The sequence below is a fragment of the Anolis carolinensis genome, chromosome 5, assembly GCF_035594765.1.
Source record: "Anolis carolinensis isolate JA03-04 chromosome 5, rAnoCar3.1.pri, whole genome shotgun sequence".
NCBI classification, from domain to species: Eukaryota; Metazoa; Chordata; class Lepidosauria; order Squamata; family Dactyloidae; genus Anolis; species Anolis carolinensis.
In genome coordinates, this window is record NC_085845.1 from 175992449 (window position 1) to 176011567 (window position 19119).

At 45.9% G+C, this 19119-nt stretch overlaps 1 protein-coding gene across 1 annotated transcript; it reads right to left on the reverse strand.

Annotated features, from left to right (window-relative positions):
• Positions 1–7716: 7716 nt before the first annotated feature.
• Positions 7717–17135, reverse strand: LOC134299570 (uncharacterized). The gene is made up of 3 exons (XM_062982749.1): positions 16603–17135; positions 13761–15986; positions 7717–13724 (listed from the first exon to the last, which is right to left on the reverse strand). The coding sequence occupies exons 2-3, from the start codon at positions 15549–15551 to the stop codon at positions 10182–10184; spliced, it is 5334 nt and encodes a 1777-aa protein (XP_062838819.1). The 5' UTR covers positions 15552–15986; positions 16603–17135; the 3' UTR covers positions 7717–10181.
• Between the last annotated feature and the right edge of the window lie 1984 nt (positions 17136–19119).

Genomic DNA, 19119 nt, shown 5'->3' on the forward strand with positions numbered 1-19119 from the left:
CTCATTTGTAAACTAGAAGGCAACATCAGAGTGTGATCAATATGCATAAACTTGTTGTTGTTTGCCCTTAAGTCCTTTCCAAGTTTTGGTGGCCCTATCAAACTTTTGGTGACTCTGTCCTGGGTCTTCTCTTTGGTGCCCTATCCATTGGCTTGTGAAGTGCCTTTGGGTTTTGTTTCCCTCTGTGCTGTTTAATAGATGACAAAACTGGGAGGGACATCTGGATTTTTTGGAGTGTGTAACCAGAATGCTTATAACACCCAACTCTCTCTCTCCTTCTGTGGATTCAAATTACAATGGGGGGGGGGGATCTCATCTAAACAAAGTATTTTATTAGAAGAGCTGTCCACCAGTAGAATAAATGATCTCAGAGGATGGTGGACTCTCTTTTGATGTCTTTTGACAGGAGCTGGGTATATCTCAGGAATACATTACTTGTGTATTTGTTCATATCATAGGTTCATGGGAATTGGATTCTAACCACATGTGAACATCCATAGGCTTTTCATCTCTGTTGTGTACCTTTCATGTATCTCATTCTCTGTTCTTGACTCCATACCTTCAGAAGCATACTTTCATACAAACACAAATGCACACAGAAGCAGGCATTCTTTTAAAATCTAACAAACCGGGGCATGAAATCTGCCTTTGTACGCCCATAGTGTTGAGTAAGTTACCAATATTTTAATTCCCCCAATGTGAGAACATGACACATTGCATTTTTTTGTGTTATATGGAGAAATAGGCAAATAACTTTTTATTCAAACAGGTCTTGGGTACTCAAGCTATGTTATTACTGAGAGGAACGTTGTGACCTGTGAGAAGTTTTAAAGGAAGCCAGTACAGAAAGCAAGAATGGTGCACCAGGATAATTACATTTCAGTACATAAACCATTGTGATTTAGGTGCAAGGAAGCAAGAGAAAGGGTAATATATGAATAGATCTCACACATTCGTTTTTTCAAAGCAAAAATCTAGCCATGGTAGACTGGAACTGGGGGGAAAGAAAACTATAATGAAAGAGAACCTGTAGTTAATTGCACCCTCCCACCGTAAGAAAGAAAAGCTAATTATAGGGAGATTCGTCAATAATATCCTGCTGTGCTCAGTTGGCAGTAGTATAGTGGGCTAAACCTATACCAAGAAAAGTTTTAATTAACATTGCAGGGAAGCCTTACTAAATGAAATGTACTTACAAGTGTTACAGAATGAAATGATGTTGAGAAAAGGTGTTGCACTATGATTCCTGTTATATAGAGCCACTGTCTTAATTTCATTCCCAGCACTCTTTGAGAAAGCAATGCAAAAAGATTCTGTATGGAAACAGTCCCTGTTGCTGTGTCCTTTCTTCCAGTTTCTATTCATTGTTTCCAGCAGAACACGACTTCCCCGTCCTCCTTCCTTTCTTTGGATAGCACTGACATCATCATCAGTGTCATAAAATACAGCATCCCTTGGGGAAATTGTAGAACAAGAATGCTTGGCTTCTTGGCAAATGATACATTGCCACATTTAATTCCCTGTTAAGATGGTAGGAGAGCAAAGCAATATACTGCATTAAGCTCCTCCATCCCACCCCAATTTCTGTGAATGCGTAGCGCCCTTGGAAAGAAGAAAGGTGACGTTGCTACATTTTGATACCACACCGACGTCAACAGATATTCTCTGTGTGTGTACCATCCTCTTCTGTTTTCCCCTTGTGCTTCCTAAAGCTTGATACAGTCACAGCAGGACACAGCAGCTAGAGGCCATTTGCAAAGAAACACACGGAAGATCAAGATTTTACAATGGCTTCCAGATTAAAGGCCTTCATCGAGTATTGGAAGTCGTGGTAATGGCACGGAATGGCCTTAACTGCCCTGGCCCAAGGCTTTGAAACCATGGGAGTTATAGTTTTTCTCTATCAAATAGTGATGAGCCTTACCAAAGTACGACTCCTGAATCATTCATGTCAGACTGTATTAATTTTACAGCGTAGATGCATCCATAATCAATAAAAAGTTACCACTCCTCACAAAATGTGTGGTCTCTTTTTGCATCCATTAGGCCTTTATATTATAAGGGGTTCTTCTAATAGCCAAGTGTCTCATCTCTTTTTCACCAATTATCTAGCATAGGTTCCCCCAATTTCTAGCATTTGGCTACTTTTGCTTGAGCAGCTGCAGGGAATCATGCATAAGTATAACTATTTCACATAGACCTAATTCCTATCATTAGTCTTGACTAGAGTTATTGAATCCTTCAGATTTATCGACATGTTGAGGATGATTGATTAGTTGGGACTAATAAATGGAATTTCAATTATACAATCACACAATTATGTATTATATACAACTTCATCACTGCTTTCAACATACTACTATATTAAAAGAAAATGGAAACTCAACTACTGTACAGTGTACATTGTGCTGTAGGACAATGAGCTGGTACATTGACAAATGCACAATTAATTGCATAATATTTGTCAGAAGCGTGGTACGGTGATACCAGCATGGAATTATATAAATGTAGATTTACACTGTGTGAGCATGAGGTAGGAACATAGCAAACAATGGGCTTCAATACAGTTTCTTGCCATAATTTAGTCTCTGGAGTCAAAGAAACACAAGAGATTCAGTTTTCCAGGAATGTGCAGCTCCAGATGATTATGGTCTCTCTGAGTGCAGAGAGCTGGAAGCTGAAAGTGTGGTGGGACTTGCTTCTCAGTAAGAGATAGCAGATGCTGAAGACAGGTCTTGGGCTAGTGAGGATTTTAGGGGGGGGGGGGGGACCAACTCCACAAGCCAATCGTCTTCATTTTGGGACCTGGTATAATTCTGGGTATCATTTTCAATGTTTCTTCCCTCTCCTAGTCTTTTTAGCATCTACGTTAGATGTAGGAAACATGTAACCCTCCAGATACTGTTGGACTGTAAACGGCTAGCATTCTTAATGCTGGCTAGGGCTACTGGACTTGCAGCCCTGCATGATTCTCATACACACCTGTTGTCGACCGCGTTTTAGGGGATCAGGGCCCTTAAGGAGAGACCCGATCCGGTCCTGAGAGAACGGACCTTGGCGGAGCCAAAAGGAAAATACAAGCCGCAATACAACCTGAATCCGAAATGAAGAAGGTCCGCCAAAGTTGAAGCAAAATCCGCCAAGGAGTCTTTATTGAGCAATTCAGCTGAAGAGGACTCTAGTAGCGATCATTCGACTTACTAGAAGTACCATACAATCAAAATAAAGCCATATTTATACAAAATTTCAGTCTGACAGCCCTTTAAATTTCCCGCCCTGCTTCCCCGCCCATCTGATCATTGATAGGCTAGAAGATTGAACGAGGCGGGCTTTCATTTCCCGCCTCGCTCCGTTGGCCCAATAGGAAGCTGCCTTACGTCTCCACTCAGGCCAATCAGGAGAGAGAAGGCGGGAGTTAGCGAAACAATGAGGTGATGGGGACAGGAACCAGAGGATTAAGTCCTGCTAGACTGATTTTTAAAGGGTGCTATTTTATTAATGGCAGCAATCAAGGATGTCCGGGTTTCTGTCACGTATACAGATTTTAGATATGCCTTGGGGTGTCAGAGATGGAAGCAAAGATGGGTGGTGATGAGCCATATTGACAGGCTCTGCAGGGCGCCTTCCTGAGGTGTCCTGGATATTTCTTTGGGTGAGCTATGACAATGTTTGCCTTGGGGCGAATCTCCTTTAGGTCAACAACTCCGAATTCGGTGACTCAAGCCCTATATTGTCCATGCAATTTGAATTTGATTGGATTTAGCGGTGGCAGATTATTCTTTTGTTTTTGGGAAAGGAAGCCTGGGTCATAGGAAATGGGATAGGTTCTGGGGTTCATGTTGAGTTCAAAATATTTCCTATTTGATTTCACACCTACAAAATCAAGGGTTGAGTGGACTGTCTCAAAGCATAGTGGGTTCATATTCTTTGGGGTCTTTGAACAGACTGGATCTCTATCTCTCTGGAGTGCTTTAGTTGTGTTTTCCTGCATGGTAACGGGTTGGACTAGAAGGCCATTGTCACAACTTCCTGCTCTGTGAATCTATTATTCTAAGAGTGGTGGAGAACTCAACAGCTTGTACACTGTTGTGGTGTTGAAGTATTGTTGATCCAACTAAGCATATTTTCTTATATATGCCCTATACAGGACCAAATCTATTATTCTGGTTTTCTGTGTAGTTGTAACTCACAACCAGTGTGTCCCTAGTTATCTCTCCCTGTCTCTGAATGCCCTTCTCACCCACAAATCCCATCTCTGTCTTTCCAGTACATTAATTCAAAAAAGCAAATAAAATTGTGAATGAGCACACAAATCTGCCAGGAAAAGCTGTACTTTCATTCTCCTTCTAAGGTGGGGGTTAGAAACTGCAGGGACTTTGCAGTCCAATGTTCTGCCCTGGGACTTTCTGGAAGTTATAAACTGCCAAAGACAAGAAGAAAAAGAAGAAAAGCCAAAGAAAAATCAAACAATAGAGAGGGCATGAAGCTTATTAAAAAAGGGCAATTGCTCCTCCTGGAGGCTTTCAGAAGTGGCAATGTGTGGTATTTTTTAGGCTAAAAAAAGTGGTCCAGAAAATCTGAAAGAGTTGTGAAGTGCAAAAAGAGTCTTGGAGGGTTGCCTATGGTCCCAGGGCATTACTTTCTCCACTCTGTCCTCTGGGAGACCTTTGTCCTTTGAGCTATTTCAGATGACAGCCAGAGACGGTTCAACCGAGAGGCAATATAGTCATTTGCCTGTGGCGCCGCCCTCCTGGGGGTGCCCTCGAGCCATTGCACCACCCCCCACCTCCTTCCCCTTCGGCCCGGGCCTTCGGGAAGGCCCAGGCAGGCTGCAGCAGCAAGGCCAGCTAAATCACGGCCCTCTTTCAGGACGCGCCCAGGTGAGGAGGGGAAGGGGAAGGGGCGTCTCACGAAGCCAGGGTGTACCTCTTCTCCTCCCCAGCTGAAGCCCAAAGAAAGCCAAGGAGGAGGAAGAGGCGAGCGACTGCTTCTCTCTCTGTCTCTCTCCCCTCCTCCTCCTCCTCCTCCACCTCTTTCTAGTCCGGTGTAGGAGGCTGTAGCGAAGCTCCTAAGGAGAAGAAGCAGGAGGAAGTGGGGAGGAGAGGGGCTCTCTCTCTCTCTCTCTCTAGCTTTCTTTCCCTCCTTTGCTCATCTCTCTCACCAGTGGCTTGGGAAAGAGGGCTCAAGGCACAGGCTCCAAGGGGTACCTCCTCCTCCTCCTCCTCTTCCCCAGGAGAGCCCATGCCCTGGGGCATCTGCAGCAGCTTTCACCAGAGGGTGCAGTTGAAGTGCCTCCCCGCATCCCAGTTCAGTTTCCTCCTTTCCCCTCCCAACACCTCCCAACAAAGGATCCCCCCCCCCCCCCCGCGCAGGCAACAGCCAGGCTTTGAAACTGCAAGGCTAATCATGCTGGCCAGTTACAACATTCACATTTGCCTCAAACAGACAAGAGTTCTTTCCCCCACCCTGGACATATAGTCCAGAAAACTCACAACAACCCATGGACTCAAATCTTCTCCAAAACCTGGGAAGAAGGGGGCGGGGAGGCATTTGCAGCCTCTGGTTCTCCTTTCCACTCACTGCTGACAATTTTAGGGGCCTCTTTCTCTTTAAATGTGCCCTAACCCGGAGTGCTACCGTACCTTTAAAAAAAACAAGCTGAAAAGTGTATGCTCCCGCCAGTAAAAAAGTCACGTCCCTCCCCCTTACATGCCTATCACCAAACATCTAAAGGGTAGGTCAGTGTATAGATAGATAGATAGATAGATAGATAGATAGATAGATAGATAGATAGATATAGCAAGACTTGGATGAAGGCAGCAAATCCACATCAAGTGCTGCCTGCATCTGTCCAAGGCGATCTTGTGTCCAGTTGGGGAGAAAGCATATTTTTCATAAGAAAACTATAAAATCAGGACTGTAAATAAAGAAGAATCTGAAAACGGGAATTCCAGACAGCTAACATCTCCCAACCAAGGATTCCCACAGGGAGGCAACTGTGGAGGGAGAGAAGTAGTGTGTATTATCAAAGTCATTATTATTATTACTATTATTATTAAGATTATTATTATTGTGTTGCTTTGAGCCATGAAAATGAACACAATCTGGCCCCAAGTATTAAAACACTCTAATATCAGAACTGTATATAAAGAACAATGCTATGCAAACAGGGTAATTCCAGGCAGGAAACAATCAGGGCCAACTAACACCTCCCAACAAAGGATTCCCCCAGGGTGGAAACTGTAGAGGGGGAGAAGCAGTGTGTATTACCAAAGTCGTCATCATCATCATCATCATCATCATCATCATCATCATCATCATCATTATTATTATTATTATTATTGTGTTGCTTTGAGTCATGAAAATGAACACAATCTGGCCCCAAGTATTAAAAAACTCTTAAACCAGAACTGTAAATAAAGAACAGCACTATGCAAGCAGGGTAATTCCAGGCAGGAAACCATCAGGGCCAGCTAACACCTCCCAACAAAGGATTTCCCCAGGCAGGAATCAGCCAGGCCTTGAAGCTGCAAGGCTATTCAATGCTAATCCCAATGATCAATTTCAACATTCTCACTGGCCTCCATCAGACAAGAGTTCTTTCAAACACTGGACCTTCCACAGATATGTAAACATCGCTTGCTTAGTTTCCAAAAAACCGCACACACAGCCTTTGAGGATGCCTGCCATAGATGCAGGTGACACGTCAAGAGAGAATGCTTCTCGAACATGGCCATACAGCCTGGAAAACTCACAGCAACCCCATGCTTTCCTTCCTTCCTGCCCTGGCTTCTGCCAAGAAAATGAGACTTTGTACTTGCATTGGTTTAATCTGCCGTTTCCCTGGTTCTTCCTGAGAAAGGTAGGATCAAAAAGGCTCAAGTTTTCAATGAGTTTTTCTCTCTCCCTATGGTAGGTGGTATGGAATACATTATCCTGGCCTCTGTTACATCAGCTCCAATGTCTGGCAATCTGCTACTGGGCTGAATTCAAAGTGCTGGTCTTGACCTATCATCAAGCCTAAACGTTTCTGGTCCAGGGTTGTTTTATGTTTTCCAGGCTGAATGGCCATGTTCCAGAAGTATTCTCTCCTGACGTTTCACCCCCATCTATGACAGGCATCCTCAGAGGTTGTGAGGTATGGACTGGGTTATCTGAGTCCACATTGCCTTATATCCCAGTTCAAAGCAGAAAATGTGGGATTTTATTCAGCTGTGTGGAAGGGGTCTTGGGGAAAATGATCCTTGCAGTCATAATTTAGTGTGAGTGGTGAGCATGGTTCCAGGATCTCATTCTAGGTTTTGAACTGGATTATATTAATCTTCACTGCCAGATAATCTGGGATAAGCAGATAATCTGGGATCAGATCCTGGGATATAGGCTAATGTAAGTGACGGTCCTGGAGGAGGAATAAGGGTGTGTGTATATATATATGTGTGTATGTGTATATATAGGGAGCTCCAAGTGGCAAAGAGGGTTAAACCACTGAGCTGCTGAACTTACTGACCAAAAGGTTGCAGGTTCAGATCTGGGGAGGGGAGTGAGCACCTGCTGTTAGCCCCAGCTTCTGCCAGCCTAGCAGTTTGAAAACATGCAAATATGAGTAGATCAATAGGTACGGCTCTGGCAGGAAGGTAACGGCTGCTGCTGTAGCGGAACCTTTGTGCTACGGTCCTTGCGAGCGCAGTGGGAGGGATTGGAGACGGACAATTATTATTATTTATTTACAGTATTTATATTCCGCCCTTCTCACCCCGATAGGGACTCAGGGCGGATCACATTATAACACACAAAGGGCAAACATTCAATGCCCATAAACACATCAAACAGAGACTGAGAGACACACACAGAGGCAAGTTAACGTTCTTCTGAGGGGATGTTCGATTCTGGCCACAGGGGGGAGCAGCTGCTTCATCATCCACACTGACGGCACTTCCTCATTCCAGGTCGTAAATTAGTTAATCTTGCCTCCCCACTTTTAGTGGTACCTTATCTCCTACTTGATAGATGCAACTATCTTTCGGGTTGCTAGGTCAGCAACGAGCAGGGGCTATTTTTTATTTTTAATTGACGGGTGCTCACCCCGCCACGGGCTGGCCTCGAACTCATGACCTCATGGTCAGAGTGATTTAAGGCAGCTGCTCAACAGCTGCGCCACAGCCCGGCCCCACTGGAGTATTTCCAAGAAAAACAGTTTATTGGCAAGCGGCCGCTAGGGTTCCCCCCCTGCACAACAAGGTGCTTTCCAAAGGGCGAACCCCCAGCGGCGGGCCGAGTAAATATTTATACACATTACAGGGTTCGGGTTATGCCCGCCCACAAGCAAATTCATTGGCTTAGAGTTGTGACGGGCTTGACTTGTATCCAATCAGCGCTGACCAGCGGCCCGGGCGCACTCTTTCTGTGCCGTGTTCACAATCACTCAGAGCGCTTGCGTGCGCACGCGCAGTTTGTTTATCTTTAGCTTTCATTTCTTCAGAAACACATGATTTCCCAGAAACCACATGTTTCTGTGAGTTTATGCACCCGGGTCGCTAGCCGTCGCCATCTCTGCCCATATATGGTATTTCCTGGGGTTCTTTAACCTCCCGCCTCACTCCCCCATTTTCTTTTTGCGAAGCGCGTGTACAAAAGCTGAAGCAAAGCATTATGGTTCCATCCAATCCCGCTTGGCTTGGAGTATGGCTATCTTTTCTCCAGGTAAAGATTGTGTGACACACCTAGTACACATTTGCATCATTATTGGAGTGCAGCACATAACTATGAGAACAATGAACAATCCTAAAATCCCTACCAACAATATGTCCTTCAACCATTCTACTGAGGGTAACCAGCTAGTCACCCAGGAGAAGGGAGACCAACCTTCTACCTCCTGGACATTATTGTAAATTAACTTTTGCAATGACTCGATGTCATCTTCAATAGTACTATTCAAGTTATGAAATTTCACTACACAACGACCTCTAACCATGGCGCATAAACCCCCCCCCTGGCCGCCAGTAGGTAGTCAAGGGCCAGCTTATGCTGTAGGGCCATCTGGCTGATTTCTTCTACTTCAGACTGGATTTCCCGGAAAATTTTACCAGTGGCATTTATGGACTTTTCAAGATGGCAAGTCAGGCCTAGAACACTTCTACGATTTGCTTGAGCTACAATCCCTGGGTAAGCACCCAGGGTCAACAAGCCTGTGATCAGGCCTCCTCCTACACGGGAGGCTTCTGAACCTGACAGGGCCTTGTTAATAATGACCTCATCCGAACATTCTGGTCCTAGAGGGCCTGTTTGCACAATGTCCCGTTTCAGGCGCTGATGCCTTTTGTGTAAGACCCGGACTGGGAATGTCAAATAACCCACACCGACACACTGGTAGTTGCCGGGGTGATAATTTGTGGCCCATTTATCAAAGAAAAACCATAGATTTGGATCCCTAATTTGCCATAACGGACAGAGGCTTTGACCTAGGCTCAGTTGGGTTAATTGTTGCAGTATGTTCATATAAGATTTTAGGCCCTCAATAGAATCATTCACACTAAATGTGGGATAATCTGGATACATGCTAGCCCACTCGGTTGCGGTTAGATTTAATCGTGAGACATAAGATGTATTAAATCGTCCATGTAGATAGAACCGGTCTCGACAATGGGAGTAATTGCCTAATCGGGAAAAGAACGCCTGCCTAGTTTCCCAGTGTCTCCACTCAGAATTCCATATTCCCTATCCTCCACAACAGAAGCACAAACCCCTGGTGGAGGTATGGTATCTAAGCCGTCGAAACCGAGTTTGATTTATTTCTTGCGGTATGCTAGAAAACACGGTAGGTGGACCCTCCTGAGCCTTGGACAATCCCTCCAACATAATCTGTGGTTCATCAATTAAATCGGGAAGAAATGAAAAATCTCCTATGGTGAGGGGGTGTTCATATATTAATGCTACCTCTTTCCCGTGCTGCTCAAACATATAATTGGCATGTCTTTTTATCCAATTGGCACGTACCCCGTTCAAAAAGGAAACAAAACTTAACACAAACAATATACCAAACACAGTATGCTTTCCTCCCCTCCTCATAACTTGTCTCCCACTTTTTCCTCTCAAAATGTCTAGCCACCATCTCCCGGAGAGCGCCTTTGTTGGGCCATGCTGCGACATACTTGACCACCGACGCTCCGTTGCACCCGAAGGGATCAGCTTCGTGGCCTTGTTGACCCCTCAGGGAGTTGCCGGATGATCCTGAGTCTTAGGTCCTCACCAGGAACTCGCTCCATCCGCCACTCCTCAGGTGCTAGTTTTACACGGGTGTAATGTATCCACGGCTTAATCTCCTTCACCTTCACTGCAGTGGGGGTAGACAGGAGCACAACATAGGGTCCTCGCCACTTGGGTCCCAATGGCTCAATCTTCCAATCCTTGACCAAAACCTCGTCACCTGGTGAAAAACAATGTAGAGGTGTGGTAGGGAATGGTGGGTTCAATTCAGAAATGTATTTTTCTAACTGCTGCATTTGTCTGCCCAAAGCCTGAACCTGGGCCAATGTCTGTTTCTCTCCTATGAGGTGTTGCTCAGCTCCTGTTTCTAAGGCTCCCTTCAAGTTCAAAGGGGGTCGTCCATAGAGTCTTTCAAAAGGGGAGAGTCCTGTCCGTTTGTGTGGTGTACATCTGATTCCTAATAATGCCATGGGCAAAACCACCGTCCACGGCAATCCTGTCTCCTGGCAAAGTTTCCCAAGCTGAGCCTTTAATGTCCTATTCATTCTTTCCACTTTTCCAGAACATTGGGGTCTATATGCACAATGTAACTTCCATTTTATGCCCAAAATTCTACATAATCCTTGCACGGCCTGTTGAATATATGCTGGGCCATTATCTGATCCAATTTCTAAGGGTATGCCAAATCTGGGAATAACATCTTTCATTAGAGCTCTTGAAACCTCCACAGCCTTCTCAGTCTTTGTAGGGTAAGCCTCCACCCATCCTGTGTATGTGTCCACGAACACCAGTAAATATTTGTATCCTTTGTATGGGGGCATTTCTGTAAAGTCAGTGACTAAAGCTTCAAAGGGTACCCCACCCACATGTTGGACTCCTGGTGGCTTGAGGGGTCCTTCTCTGGGGTTATTTTTTATACATGTCCAGCATCTTCGGGCTGCTGCCGCCGTTAGGCTATGTAATCCATCAATATACAACTGTCGTCCTAGCAGATTTGCCAATGCCATTTTTCCTAAATGTGTGTTTTGGTGCATGTGTTGGACTAAGTGCCATGCCAAGTCCTTAGGGACGTAGACACGGGCGTCTGGCATCACTATGAGTTCTCCTGACCACTGACCCTTCTCCTTTAAGGCCCATTCTTCTTCCTCTGGTGTATATGTAACGTTATGTTCAGTTAATTCTACCTGTAGGGCCATTACCTGATGTTCAATATGGGGCAGCCTAGCTGCCTCTTTGGCTGCCAGATCAGCCTGCCTATTTCCTTGCACTACGGGATCGTCTCCACGTTGGTGCCCTTTACAATGCATCACAGCCACCTGCCCTGGCTTCCAAACCGCCTCCAGGAGATCCACAATCTCTCCGGCACGTTTCACGCACTTTCCTCCAGACGTGAGGAGCCCGCGCTCCTTGTACAGTGCTCCGTGTGCGTGGAGGGTAGTGAAGGCATATTTTGAGTCTGTGTAAATATTAACCCGCTTTCCGCTTGACAATTCCAACGCTCGGGTCAGGGCAATCAATTCGGCCTTCTGGGCAGAAGTCCCCGGGGGCAGTGACCCTGCTTCCAGCGTCTCTCCCCCCCACCGGACAACCGCATAACCTGAGTGTCTTTGATTATTTTCCATAAAGGAGCTTCCATCTGTGAACAGAGTGTCGTCCACCTTTGTCAGTGGCACATCCTTCAAGTCCGGTCGACTGGAGAATACCTCGTCCATCACCTGGGCACACTGATGGATCGTGGTGTCTCCTGGAGTCGGGAGCAGGGTGGCCGGATTCAGAGTGGAGCAAGTCTCCAGGGTCACCAGTGGGTTGTCACACAACAATTCCTCGTATTTCATTAACCTCTCACTTGTGAGCCAGCGCGGTCCCTTAGTGTCTAACCGTGCCTTAACGCTATGGGGCACCTTAACTGTCAGTGGCTGTCCTAGGGTCAATTTATTCGCTTCTTTGATTAAATCTACTGATGCTGCCACAGCCCTCAGGCAAGGTGGCAATCCACGAGCCACTGTGTCCAATTGCTTTGACAAGTAGGCAATCGGCCTTTGCCATGAACCTAGTGGTTGGGTCAATACTCCAACCGCTGTTCCTTCCCGCTCTGCAGCGAACAGAGTGAATGGTTTTTCCAAATCGGGCAGTCCTAATGCTGGAGATGACATCAATGCTTCTTTTAATGCCTTAAACGCCTGTTGACATTCTTCTGTCCACTCAAATGGATCTTCTCTTCCACCTCTCGTAGCCTGGTACAGCGGCTTAGCCAACACGGCGTAGTTGGGGATCCACTGTCTGCAATATCCTGCTGATCCCAAAAATTCCCGCACCTGTCGCCGGGTACTGGGAGTGGGAATGGCGCAAACAACTTCCTTTCTTTCAGCCCCTAACATCTTCTTTCCTTCGGTCAGATGGAACCCCAAATATTTCACCGTGGGACAGCACAACTGGGCCTTTTTCCTTGACACTTTGTAACCCTTCTCTTCCAATTCCTTGAGTAACCTCAAAGTATGCTCTCTACTGCCCCCTAGTGTCCGACAAGCGATAAGCAGATCATCTACGTACTGAAGCCAAATTCCCTCTTCTTTAGGTATTATAAAATTTTGCAAGTCTTTGGCCAGGGCTTGACCAAAAATGGTCGGGCTGTTCCGGAACCCCTGAGGAAGGCGTGTCCAAACATACTGGGTCCTTTGCCCTGACTGCTGAGATTCCCATTGGAAAGCAAAGATCGGTTGGGATACAGGGGCCAATCGAATGCAAAAGAATGCATCCTTTAAATCCAATACAGTAAACCATTTGGCAAATGCTGGTACTAGACTCATCATAATGTATGGATTAGGCACTACTGGGGTTAGGGGAACGGTGGCTTGATTCACAGCCCGCAAATCTTGAACTGGGCGATATTCTCCTTGTCCTCCAGGTTTCTTGACTGGGAGCAAGGGCGTATTCCACGGGGAACTGCATGGTACCAATATCCCATGCTGCAGAAGTCGCTCTAGATGCTTTCTGATCCCCTGCACCGCCTCTCGACTGACGGGATACTGTGGCTTACATATGGGTCCCATTCCTCTTTTCACTTCCACCACCACCGGTGGAACATATTTAGCTAATCCTGGAGGATTATCTTCTGCCCACACTAAAGGAGTCTCATGCCATGGCCATTGTATTTCTTCAGTAAAAATCCTAACTTGAAACAGTCTCCATTCCTCTTCCATGGGAAATGATATTTCCATTTGTCCATTCTTCATGAACTGGAGTTGTGCTTGTAATTTTGATAAAATGTCCCTTCCCAACAAAGGGACTGGGCAGTCTGGAAGATATAACATCTTATGCTTGACCTGATGTCCGGCCAGATTGCAGGTGCGTTCCTTGAGGAAGGGGCACTTCTGGGTCTTCCCAGACACCCCTATTACTTTCGTAGTTTCCCGAGTTGGTGGACTAATTTTTGTATTTACTACTGATTTTTCGGCACCTGTGTCCACTAAAAAGTCCAATTGTTGGTCCCCAATTTCAAGTGTGACCATCGGCTCCCCGGGGTCCTACAAAACAAGAGCCTGGCTTCCTCATTCCTCTCCTCCATCCATATCTTCCCATTCTTCTTCCATCACAGCTGCTGCAGCTATCACCTCTCTCGCAGGAAAGGGTACGTAGTTTCCACGTCCTCTTCCCCTTCCTGGGTTTCTTCCTCTCTCAGGCCTTCCTCTTCCTCTCGGTCCTTCCTGACTTCCTTCTTTTCCTTCTGGGCATTCACCTTTCCAGTGTCCAAACTTCTTACATTTAGCACATTGGTCTCGACCTAACCTCCGAGGGGGCCCTCTTCTTCCTCCTTGTCCCCCTCTGGCATATCCTCCTCTTCCTCTCTGTCCACTTGCACTCTGTTCCATCATGGTAACTAATGCTTGGTATTCCTGCTTCTTCTTCCTATCCTTCTCCTCTTCTACCTGGTCCCTTGCCATATAAACCTGATCTGCGAGTGCCAACAATTCATTCATAGTCTTTCCTAGAAATCCTGGTTGCTTTTGAATCTTTCTCCGGATGTCAGGAGCCGCTTGACTGATAAAAGACTGTTGAATCGCCCTCCTACCGTTTTCATCCTCCAAATTATACGGGCTATACTTTCTATATGCTGCCTCCAGCCTTTCCAAAAAGGCTGTTGGTGACTCAGATTTTTCCTGTACCACTCCCTGAATTTTTATAATGTTGATGGGTCGCGGCGGGCCCCTCTTTACCGCTTCTACCAATATACGCTGGAATCCTTTCAGTCTCTGCATATGTCCTTCTTGCTCGGTGTCCCATTGGGGATCTATTTCCACAGGAAACCTCTGTGCTCCCCACTCGGCTGCATCACCATCTTGTGGGGCCCCAACCTGGGCTATGGCTACCCCATTATTCAACACTGCTCTTCTCTCTTCTGATGTGAACAACATATTCAACAATTGTCTGCAATCTTGCCAGGTGGGATTATGGGTTGCCATAATCCCTTCCAATAGCCTAGCCATAGCTTGGGGTTCTTCACTATAAGGTGGAGTATTATTCTTCCAATTCAGAATATCACTACTACTGAAAGGCACTACCTGGTATGCTTGAACTATCTCATTCCTGTTGTTTATCACAGGCACCGTTCTCAGAGGCATCTGGAGGGCCGGTCCGGTCAGTGAATCACTAGGCCATACCGGAGCTCCATGTCTCCGAGTTTGTGCCGGAGAAGCATCACTGGGCATCCGTTGTGACTTCTTCTTTTCCTTTGTTTCCTCCTGATATTTTTCTAGGCTAGGATAGTGTTTCTTGGCTGCTTCGGTTGACTCTGGAGAGTAGGGTGGGGGTCTCGTTCCTAGTGTAGGTGCACCGGGGGCTGTTCCCTGGGGTGGGGGCGGTGGCAAGGGTGGCGGCAATAATTCCTGTTGTCTGGCCTGTACACTCAACTGTAAATCTGGGTAGTCCTCCTTGTTGGATTGGAAAACTTCCTTCTTTTTCCCTTCCTTCTTCACCACCATATATTTGCCATTCTTGCACTGTCGAACCCAACCTGGATCTTCTCTAACTACCCGTTCCCAGGTAGCAATATAGACCCACTGGTTCGGATGATTCACAGCACAATATTCTTCCACTGTTCGGATCAGTTTCAGATCCCACGTCCCTTCTACTCGCCAACCTAACCCAAACTCTGGCCATTCTCCCTGACACAAATTCCTCAGTCTATAATCTCTCAGGTCCCTTGGATTGCCTGCTACGGCTCGGGTAGCAAAAGAGCCAAAATTATCTAAGATGCATTGTAAGGGAGTGGAGCTCTTTGAATTTTTCCCTCCCATCCTGCCTAATAGAGGGGACTGCCTTGGCCTGGGCACCCGGACACTCAACGGCATGCGTCAGGAAACACAAGACAGAGCCCCTTTCTACCTCCCTGGGAACCTTTGTGTGTCCCTCCCGGCGCCGGTGTTCCCTTTAGTGTCTCATTTAACCACTATACTTGCCAGATTTCTGTAGACGTCGGACCAACCTTCGCCCCTGGGCTTTTCCCTGGATCCTTTTCCCTCCTGGCTGGTTTCTATGGAACCTCGCTGGAGTTGCAGCTCCCTCTGTCGGTCAGCGTTGGCTATAGAGACAAACACCGCAGCCGGTCTTAGGATGTTCAGGGGCCCCTTCCTCGTCTCATGGTAGTTGTCTCCAGCTCCCGCCGCCGAGTCGGGGCCATCCCGTCAACGGGATCTGCCTCCACCTCCCTGGCCCGTCTTACAGGAAATCACGTCGGGGTCACCAGAAAATGTAGCAGAACCTTTGTGCTACAGTCCTTGCGAGCGCTGTGGGAGGGATTGGAGACGGACAACTGGAGTATTTCCAAGAAAAACAGTTTATTGGCAAGCGGCCGCTAGGGTTCCCCCCCTGCACAACAAGGTGCTTTCCAAAGGGCGAACCCCCAGCGGCGGGCTGAGTAAATATTTATACACATTACAGGGTTCGGGTTATGCCCGCCCACAAGCAAATTCATTGGCTTAGAGTTGTTACGGGCTTGACTTGTATCCAATCAGCGCTGACCAGCGGCCCGGGCGCACTCTTTCTGTGCCGTGTTCACAATCACTCAGAGCGCTTGCGTGCGCACGCGCAGTTTGTTTATCTTTAGCTTTCATTTCTTCAGAAACACATGATTTCCCAGAAACCACATGTTTCTGTGAGTTTATGCACCCGGGTCGCTAGCCGTCGCCATCTCTGCCCATATATGGTATTTCCTGGGGTTCTTTAACCTCCCGCCTCACTGCTACCACCTTCAGGTCAGCAACCCAATAATTTGTTGGCTGTTCCAATTTGGGGAACAGGGTGAGCTCCGGCTGTTAGCCCCAGCTTCTGCCAACCTAGTAGTTCAGTGATTGGTTTGGGTGGGGGCGCCAAAATTTCTGTTCGCCTATACTTGAAAATTACCTTGGACCGGCTCTGATGACAGCCCACAGAATCCCTTGCATTAGGCTATGATGACTGGGACTTCTGGGAGTTGATATGCAGGCATGCTGGAGGGGCAAAGGTTCCCCACTCATTAATGGATGAAGATCTGAATAATTGCTGCTCTTTCTTGCCTCTTCCTTTCCTTTTCCTGCCTCTCTCTCCCTCTCCCTCTGTTCACAAAGTATTCATTGACCTCATGGCACTTGTGGTTCAACGAACCAACCCAGTGGGCTTCTGGAACCACAAGAATGATGCATAACAGCTGAAGAACTGAAAACAGACTGCTCCAAAGACTCAGCAGCATCTGAGGTTAGACAATAAAAAAGAATGAAAGAGCAAATGCATCTCCAGGTTTCCATGGTAACCACTGAATTGGCACAGAGAACTTCATTGTACGCTTGAACTCCCAGCCGTGCGTGGAGTCCTGTCCCTCTCCAGCACGTGCAGCTCTCGACAATGGGCTGTTTGCATCCATATTCAGGACTCATACATCCTACCTAGATGCGGAGCTCTGCCTTTCATCCCTGCCTAGTGCTGCCTCACAATATTGCTGTCACACAGACTGTGGTCAGAGAAACATTAGCTCAAAGCATATCGGCACAGCCATCTTGCCCACAGGTGTGTACAGAACATAGATAAAAGGTACTTGCAGGTGGTCAGCAAAAGAGGTGGAGGAGAAGCAAAGTTAGATCACCAAAACAGAAAAAGATCGGGAAAGGAAATAATAGCAGTGAAACAACTATTGCAGGAGTGAACTGTTACTATGTGAGAGTATAGCAGCGGAATCAGTAGCATAACTAATCTGCTATTTGACCATAGCAAGAGGAGCCTTTCATTTCTGTGCTCCTTTAGCAATCTCAAATCTCCAACTGACAATCTGAGCCACCTGCTCTCAAAACGATACATTGTTTTAGGCGTGGCTTCTCTCTCTGCAAAGAGCTGAGCTCCCTTTGCAGAGTTCCCTTGCAAACTAACTTTTGCAAGGATTTCTTTACACATACACACACACACATTAGCATTTTGAACAACAATATGAACAACTTGATGTTCTGCAGATGTTGTTGAACAACAACTCCTGTCTTTCCCCACTTCTAGATATGCTAGGATGATCAGAGCAGCAGTTCAATAACATCTGTAGGATGACAGGTTGCCCACACCTGAGGCTCACTCTCTTTCAAGGGGCTCCATGGCCTTCAGCATATTTGGCTTCTCACCAATAACAATATAGCAGCTAACCTGCCATCTACAACCTGCTTAATGGCATCCTCATTTCCACAATATGAGGGCTCATCCATTATTTTAGCACAAGGGGCCACCAATGCTCTATCTTCACATTCCCAATAATGCTGGCTTCTTCCTCCTCACAGTCTCCAACCAACCATGTCATGTGAGAGACAAGTTTCCATACATCCCATCATTGCTGATGAAATGTTGGAGTACACACAGTGAGACAGAACCTTCTCTATGCATTAAGGAAGATATCAACATGATGAATATAACTGAAATTATAAAAGCTTTAGAAGTCTCATGCCAAGCAGCACTGAGGTTGGAACTATTTAAGAAACAAAGATGTTCTTAGAATATGCAGAATATATTCCATGATTGATATATCTCTTATACATATTTCAAATAGTGATATTTCTGAGAGCATAAGGATATGTATACTGGAGAATGCAGTGTCTGACCGAAATTTGCAGCCATCAATCCCTGGAAAGATATATGCATTCCTTGTAGCTTTACTAATGCAAATCTGCCCTACATGATAAGAAGACAGCACAGATTTCTTGAGATCAAATAATGAAAAACTGCCTACTTGTATCCCCTTACATTCAAAAGAACTGACATAAGACAAGTAGCACATAATAGAAAGGCAAGGCTAGGATCCTTCCTCCTGGCATGCTAGCTTTCTATAGGCTGAAGAATTTGATGGAACTAAAATGGAACATCGTCATTTGTGTGCCAAAGTATTGCAGTATCAGCAGAGTTGTAAGGGATCACTTGGAACCTTGAATTTGAAAGGCAGGAGCCAAAAGAACAAAATGAATAGATTTTTGTGCTGGTTGGAAGCCCAGTCATAACTCCCCCCTCCCCCCCCCCCCCCCCAACTTTAGCTATATCCTCATCAGCTGTGAATTACCACTGCGGTATGTACTTCACTTTACTTTGTATTAAACACCAAACTTGGAAAATTATTACTGTTGTAATATTCATACGCTTGAAGTAGTTTTTTTTAGTACTCTAATCCTATTTTGAAAATAACATTTTAATTTCCTGTTTCTTAAATCAACTAAAATCATTCCTATTAAGTTTCTTTTTAAAAAATCAAACTGCTACAAGATTGTTGCTGCCTCAGTATCTGCAGGCAAACACACATGAGAGCATGTAAACTGTGATTTTTTTTCCTCCAAAATTTAAAGAGGGTAAAATGAACTAAAAGGTTAGTTAGACCAAAATAATGAAGATGTCTCCCTTTCATCTATAATAATCATAACACTA

Coding starts and splice junctions, on each gene's coding strand:
- LOC134299570 (XM_062982749.1), bottom strand. CDS start 15,551: ATGCCGTTGAGTGTCCGGGTGCCCAGGCCAAGGCAGTCCCCTCTATTA. Junction 13,725..13,760: donor GGGAAGATATGGATGGAGGA/GAGGAATGAGGA, acceptor GTTTTGTAGGAC/CCCGGGGAGCCGATGGTCAC.